This window comes from Ostrea edulis, chromosome 1, assembly GCF_947568905.1.
Source record: "Ostrea edulis chromosome 1, xbOstEdul1.1, whole genome shotgun sequence".
Lineage (NCBI taxonomy): Eukaryota > Metazoa > Mollusca > Bivalvia > Ostreida > Ostreidae > Ostrea > Ostrea edulis.
Window position 1 is genome coordinate 94,519,391 of NC_079164.1, and position 8,397 is coordinate 94,527,787.

The 8,397-nt window shown below is 35.6% G+C and overlaps 1 protein-coding gene across 1 annotated transcript in view; it reads right to left on the reverse strand.

Annotated features, from left to right (window-relative positions):
* The window catches only part of LOC125673243 (zinc finger protein 236-like), a 35,607-nt gene extending 27,669 nt beyond the window's left edge, over positions 1-7,938 (reverse strand). The window contains exons 1-4 of the mRNA XM_048909718.2: positions 7,768-7,938; positions 2,190-2,311; positions 1,570-1,749; positions 796-1,095 (exon numbers count right to left, since the gene is read on the reverse strand). Coding sequence (XP_048765675.2) covers positions 796-1,095; positions 1,570-1,749; positions 2,190-2,311; positions 7,768-7,819 — 654 coding nt within the window. The 5' untranslated portion in view covers positions 7,820-7,938. The remainder of the gene's footprint in view (positions 1-795; positions 1,096-1,569; positions 1,750-2,189; positions 2,312-7,767) is intronic.
* Between the last annotated feature and the right edge of the window lie 459 nt (positions 7,939-8,397).

Here is an 8,397-nt window from a genome sequence, read left to right on the forward strand (position 1 = left end):
TATGACTTCCATCACAGTACATCACACAGCACAATAACCCACTGTGAGATGTGGTAGTGGGTAAAGTCTCACTTGTAGTGAAGTTTATACAGTCAAACCTTGTTATCTCGAACTAGATGGTACAGAGAAATACTTTCGAGATATCTGAAGATTTGAGATATCGAGGATAAAATACTAAAGCAACAAGTGGTTGGGACTTCCGAATCATTTTGACATATCCACGGTATTCGAAATATTGGTGTTCAAGACACCGTAGTTCAGCTGTATTAGCATTCAATGTTGAATCATAACTGAGGAAACATAAGATGATTCACGGTATAAACATCTGTTATCCCAAAGGTTCACTGCATCAGAGAGGGATGCACTGCACTCAACAGACATCCAAAACAAAAGACTTCTCCTACATTAAGTAATTGCAACAGAGTTTTTGAAAACTGCAAGTCCAAAATATTTGTCCTTCGGACCAGTAGGAAGTGACAATACATTTCATTGTTCAAACAGCTAAATTTCCTCAAATGTCTAAAATGCAAGAATCAGATTTCAGAAACTCTGCACAATACAAGATATTACAGAATAGTCTCCTCTGTTCCAAATTTCTCTTGTAAATGGCAAGGTATCTTCCAAACTTATTCTATGCATTTAAAGAATAAAAGAGTGTTTTATGCCTTCAATAGATATCATGTGTCTGTATGATGAAGCCCAGACATAAAATTCCAAACTAAGATATCATGTGTCTGTATGATGAAGCCCAGGAGATAAAATTTAAGATATGAATGTATGAGATAAAATTCACACCTGTAGACTGAATTCGTCTCCGCACTCCGTACACATTAGGTTCTCCTCCTTCTCGTGAAGCATGATGTGGGCCTTCAGACTGGCAATCCGGGAAAACCGCTTCCCACACTCGGGGCAGGTGGGTTCTCCATCAGTGGGGACGTGCGTGGCCACATGAAGCCTCAGATTGTCCTCAACGTTGAACGACATTGCACAGTGAGGGCACCTAAAGGGCTTGTCCTCGTCGTGGGCTTTCATGTGCTTCTGGTATTGAGGCCACTTCGGGAAAACCTTTTCACAGGTTTCACATTTAAAGGGTCCCTAAAAAGTAATTGAACATAATATCATCACTTTTATTCCCAACATTCACACTGCTCATTGTTTTTAATACTTGCATAGAAACTTTGAATATTTTCTTTTTCTAAACAAAACTTGTATTCATAGTTCTTTATTAAGGATGAATGCTATACCAGAGAAATTTGATGTGGATGAAAAGTGGAGGATATGTACAACAATATTTTGAAATTTTGAAAACTTTCAATTCACTTTATTTAGACTAAAAAAATGCAGTTTTAGAAGAAAGTAATCTGAAAAAAATTAAACCCCTGCCGGACTCGACCAATGATCTACAGTTCATCAATCAACACACTAACCTACTGAACTACTCAGCTAGGCATTTGAACTGAAAAGGCATAGACTAATATTGCTGATATCTATATTTTCCTCCATATCTTAAAAGGAAGTCAACCATTATGACGATGCAGTACACCTCCTCAAGCGTTATAATTTTCAAACCTTCCCAACAGGTGGCTTAATGCTGGGTTGCCTTGGCTCCTTGGTTTTGGCCTTGACCTTCGGAACCTCGGGTTCAGCTGATTGTTCCGTGGTGATAATGTGAGTGATGGGAATCTGTTCGAACACCAGCTGCTCCACGACTTGTCCATCTTCTGTCTGAATCTGTTGGACCTGTACGGTCTGTTGGAAGTAATAGTTGCAATCAAATACATACCTCAACAAATGAAAATGTGAAATTAGTGTTATATTTTAATAATTTTACAGATATAAGATCTTATGGCACACTGTCATTTAATTGAGTTTTATTGTTGCATTCTTCTTCTTCCCCTTTTAAAGCACCTTAGAGTAATTTGTTTTATATAAGGCGCTATATAAATTTTATTATCATTATTATTGTCTTTCTCACCATATGCAAAGTGTGTACAGATTTTCGTCCTATAAACATTAAAACTGTGGGGGGGGGGGGGGGGGGGGGGAAATTTTGCCTTCCTTAAACCACTAAGAATATGATAAAATTGGTACATGAACAGAATATGATTAAATTGGTAAATGAATTTATTAAAGTATATCATAAATTCAGACTGATGATCACAGTTAATATGTAGGGACAGAAAGGATACCTGAGGGTCTATATTTTCCTGATGCGGGTCCAGTATGTGTGACTCCACCAGAGCCACAATTTCCCCGGTTTCTGTGACATGAGCCACATGGGAGATTGCACCACTAAACAGTTGAGCATAATCTGCAACAAGGATGAAAGATGAATTCATTTGAACATTTTACTGAAGACCCGACGTTTACCATTTTCTTAACATCATACATGCAGTTACATTTATGCAGTAATTAAAATCCCTTTGTTAAGTACTAAATAGCTTCAGTACGAGTTGAAAATCCATGACCCCGTCTTCTGGAACAAGAAGAATGTACATCAGATTTCTACAAAGCAGGTACAGTATCTACAGCCATCTGGCCCAGAAAATGGATGATTTTAGTAGGAGTCTCAAAATCTGGCATTCAAATAAGGAATATATAAACAAGCCCAAACCAAGTTTAATTTGATCCAAAATTCCTTTGTGTTTTATGACAGGAGCGTGAAGTTGGCATAAAATTGCCAAAATAAAAAAAAATCATAAATCCAGGGGGGAGGGGGGGGGGTTTCTTTCAGAAAACATACAGCCCATGCATCGAGCAAATTCATATTCCAATGCATTTTTTATCTATCAATACACAATATATATTAATTTCATTTTGCTCAATGGATGGGCACACCTATTCATAAGCAAGATATTATACTTGCTATATATACTTATCTTACCTAAAACACAGATCAAGCTTAATTCAAGAACATTTAAAACAGAGAAATCTTTTGGGCCTTTTTATGTACACAATCGCACGTCCTTCAGCTAAGTTATGAAATTTAACTTTTAGATGACACATTTTACCTTGAGAAAAATCCTTGAAATATATGATAAAAATAGATCAATATCCATGTAAGGGGTGATTTTACAATATCCAAGTTTATCATATATATCACATTTCAAGTATACATTAGGTAAAAGTTACATTTGTGACTGCACAAAATTAGATGTTTTTAAATTACAAAATTAACATTTCACCGATTTTTTTCTTGTAAACATAAAAAGACTCAAGTTTTTGTTTACATAACACAAAGTTACAGCTAAAATATTGCTCTTATCCTTGCATTCAGAAGGTCAAAATTTTGGTTGTCAACATTAAATGAGTTATATTTTAAATTTTTCACATTCAAAATTATATATATAATTTTTTTTGTTCAAAAAATGTGAACCAGTCCCTTTAAGTCTATACTGATCTGTATATTGTCTTGAGGCCCGTACCACAACTAATTTTTCATTTCTAGCAATAATCCTCGCTATACTGTCTAGTTTGTTTGCGTGGCAGTCAGTCGGATTCGATCGCCAGTGGCCAGATAGCTCAGTTGGTAGAGAACCCGATTAGAGATTCAGAGGCCTGAGTTCGAATCCTGGTCTGCTCCATTGCTTTTTCTCCAGGGCTTCTGGTTACATTTGCAAAAATCATTGCTATATACTGTCTAAGTTTGTTTGTATTATATGGCTATAAAAACAATGAAAATATCTGATGATTTGTCGTATTAAAGTCGAAGAATTCACACATCAGAAAATAAAAATGTTCATGTTTTGATAATATTTTGTTTCAAGTTACTTTTCTCTGAATTTTACACATTTTGATAGCTCTACGAATTTCTGGTTCTTTGAACGATTTTGTAAGTGAAAAAAAAATATTAAAAAACATCAATTCACAAGGTAGAACTGCACTTGCATTATCTTGTAATTCAACTGCTACTCAATAATACCAGCCAGCAAACTGGGGGAGGGAGGGGGAAGGGGGTGGGGGTTTACAGAATGTTGGTAACACACCTGGTCTACATATTGCAGGTATGGAACCAGAATGGACTACAAGACAAACTAAACTTACTTGAAAAATATCGCAACGATTGGTGCTTAGAAATTAATACCAATAAGACAAAAGTAGTCATTTTTAATAAAAGCAGGCACCTAAATTAAAGAAAATTTTGTGCTCGGTAACATATGTATTGAATGTACTAACAAACATAAATATCTAGGAGTAATATTATCCTCCTGTGGTTCATTCAAGGAAGCAAAATCTGATCTATACAATAAAGCTCTTAAGGCCTCATTCAAACTTTATAAAGACATCAAATCTATCGATCCACCAATTAAAACATTTTTGCATCTTTTTGACCATATGGTAAAACCCATTGCCTTGTATGGTTGCGAGATATGGGGAACACTTTCAGCATGCATGCTGGAAAAAGACAGAGATTTATAAGATATCTTTAAAAATTGGGAGGTAGAAAACCTGAATATTAAGTTTTGTAAACATCTACTGGGTGCCAGTAAAAGAAGTACTAATATTGCAATAATCTCTGAATTGGGTAGATATCCTATGTTCTGCTCTATAATCCAAAGTATTTTACTATATTGGTATAGACTTGAGAATTGCCCAGAATCATCCCTGTTATACGTACAGTGCTTATACAGAGAATATCAATCTGAATTCACATAATGTAAATTGTTGGTAGAAAAACATTAGTTATTTTAGGGAAAAAATGGGCATTTTGGTACCCAATTGTAAAAATCTCAATATCTCATTTTTCAAAAAACAAATGAAGAATCAGGTACGGAAACAATTTTTACTTTACTGGTCAAAAAGACGTGAAGAGGGTCAGAAATCAGGAAAACTCACAACATATTTTTCGTATAAAGAAAACTTTACTATATGGAAAGTTATATATTTTTAGAATCCCTAGAATTAAGAAAAACTCTATGTAGATTTCGAATTAGTGCACATGACCTTCGAATTGGAAGAGGAAGATATGAATTTACAAAGACCAATTCTGGCCAGAAGATTTCTTTAGAAAGAAACAAAAGAATATGTGAATTATGTAACCTCAATTGTGTAGAAGATGAATTTCATTTCCTTAATGATTGTCCATTCTATGTTGAAGAGAGAAATATGTTTTTTTAATGGTATATATACAAGCTCAACAAAAATTTTATCTATCTAACAAATAAGGACAAATTTACTTGGTTGATGATTAATGGAGACAAACCAGTAATTGTCAAATTGAGTGTATTTAGTACAAACTTTCAGAAAAAGAAGTGATGCTTTAAAACTGCAAAAATCATTATAGTTTATTATTCATATGTTGGTATAATACTGATATTGTCCATTTACTTGTGTATACACATGATTAGCAATTCATATATGTATGTACTCGTTTCCCCAACATGCTACATCCACATGTAGTTTGCAGTCTATGTAACCAACAGCTAATGTTGTAAACTTTCTTTCTTTTTTGAAATTTCCTTCTTTATAAACCATCTTGCTGTTATGTCCTCTGGGCCCAAAATTGGAATCAAACTTATCTTATCTATTGCAGAAATTATTGTTCTCCATATTTAAACAGAAAAATTTTGGACGTATGAAATACTACACACCTATAGTGTAAATCATCTTAACTTTAAACTTAAAAGTAACAATAGGGAAGATTGGGATAAGGGGCCATTCAATTTCCATCAGCATTTTTGATAATAATGTGTTTTTTTTGTCATTAACCTGAAACAGTTTATGTTATGTGTTTTAATATACATGAAACAGCCCCGATTTGTATGTACACACCGATTGCAGTAGCCTATAGCAATTATTACTTGAACCAGGAAAACTCGGGTTCAATTTCAAAACCAGTCACTGTGGCTCAGCAGTAGAGCATTCCATTCGCTTCGTAACCGGGAGGTCATGACTTCAAGCCCCCCTCATGCCATGGTCACATCAAATCCAAAACGTAAACATAGGTAGTGATTGCTCCTTCGTCAGCACTTAAGCGAGAATCATGGGTCTCTCAGATATGACCTTAAAACAGAGGTCCTGTGTCGTAACAGGTATCAGCATGATAAAGGACCCTCACTGCTATAGCCCTAAGCGTTAAACATAAAAGGTCTAAATTTGTAGTACTTCACCTACAACTGGTAACGTCTCAAAATGAGTGAAGAATTCTTGATGGGACATAAAACAGACAATCAATCCATTTTCAAACCTGGCAAGTCTAATGTAGGCTAGCAACTCTTCCTCTACTGCACATCAATACTGACCTTAAACCAGAGGTCCTGTGTCACAATAGACATTATATGATTACAGACCCCAACGCTACAGCCTTGATTGATTGCATCTTGTTCAACATCCCTCTCAAAAACTTTTCACTCATATGGAGACATCACCATTACTGATGAAGGGCTTAAAATTTAGGCCCATGCTCGGCACTTCTGGCCATATTGAGCAGTGAGAATTCTTTAGCGTGCCACACCTACTGTGACACGGGACATCTGTTTTTAAGGTCATCTCCAAGGACCCGTGACATTCACACCTGATGCAATTTGGCGATAGACCTATTACTACCCGTTTTAACGACTTAGGATTGCTGCGGCTGTGATTCGAACCCTGACCTTCCGCCTGCAAGGGGAATGCTCTACCACAGCAGCCTCAAGCGTCATGCACAAGTCTCATATAGAGCGGCAAACTTGTGCCAGAGTTCCACTGCAGAGGACTATGCATGGGTAGCTATGACATCTTACAAAACTTTGTATATAACCACGATAACCTAAATGAATTTCAATATTTAATTTCCATTTCTTTACTTCGAAAGTGCCCTAATTGTATTAAATTTATATTTGCTAAACAAACGAGAGATATGTTGCCACATTTTGGTTCATTATGATTATCATAACTTATGGTAATTTAATGATAATAGATTTTTCACAAGTGATATTTCTTCCAAACAATATTCGTGCTGCGATATTGAGTAATCATATGTATTTCACTGCCTAAAACTTACAAAAAGTGCTACATGCAATTAACACATTGTTCAAGGTAACAGTTTAATGCACTCAATCAAAATTTCTGCAAGACACCAGATAAATTAAATGGAATTATTTTTATAATGAACATCTGCATAGTATGCATAGTCAACATGCCTCAAAGGGGCATATCATGACATGGTCCTATAATTCTCGGAATCTCCACCGTCACCACAGGTCAAGTCAAATATATTTCTAAAGACACTCCATGAACATCATTTTGACTAGATCTACGCAAATACTCAGATTATATGATTTAGGCCCGTGCACGTTATTTAACATTTCCTTATTTGAAAAAAGGGGGGAGGGGTATGGCCTCGTAACTCTGGCGTTGGAAAAAAAGGCCCAAAAGATTACTGCGGCGAGAAATACTAGGCCTAGTAGAATTGTCAACCGCTAAACAACCCAAATTCCTAAAAGGAAAACTTAGTTCGAAAACATTTATTAATCTCAGATCTCATCAACAAGCGTGCTAATGACACAATGGAAAAATCAACACTGTTTTATGCTATGTTCCTATTCATTTATCCAAAACGGCGAAAAAAAAGAAGAAAAATATTTACACACATCCCGTGTATGAATACCACTATCAAGTGAACTTGTGAATGAAAAATATATCACTGCGCCCAGTACTCCAGAGAGGAGGAAATACGGACGCACTACTTAGAAATTAGCCCGCGTGATAAGACATGTAATGGTATTCTGAGAAATCAGATTCACTGAAAAAGAACTATAGATGTATATAGACACTAAATATTCTCACCAGTGACATTTTCTACGTGTAGCTGTGTAGTATTTTGTCCATCGAAGGACATATTTTCATTGCTAAATAATCAAAATGGCGGTGATGAGTTCCAAAATAGAAACCAAATGAATTGCCCGGATGTTCAATCCAGAAAGCGCGCCATTTTTAAATTGGTATAAAGGGGAATAACTTTTAGTGACTGAAAGTATCTGATGTCTGTTTTCTTGTAATCAAAATAACTAATTAAGATTCTAAATTAAATAAAAACTGGGCGCCACCAGATAACTGCTCCAAATGAAATCTCCTGCCCTTAATGTACTGCATGGTATGAAGGAGAAAGCATGAGCAGGAACATAAACATTATGAACTCCTATAAGCCACATAGGAGAAGTGTTCTCAAACTATTTTACACCCTCCACCCCTCAAATCCACTATAACTTTAAGGATAACAATTGGATCCTCCTGTCCCTGCAATATGCACATCCGCAAATGACATTGAAGTATTGTACAAAATTTCAAGTCTATTGGATAAGCCATAAAGGAAAAGCGTTCACAAGCTATTTTAACATCCTCCACCCCTCTTAGATCCACTATAACTTTAAGAAGAACAATTGGATTATCCTGTCCTGACAAAATGCACATCTACAA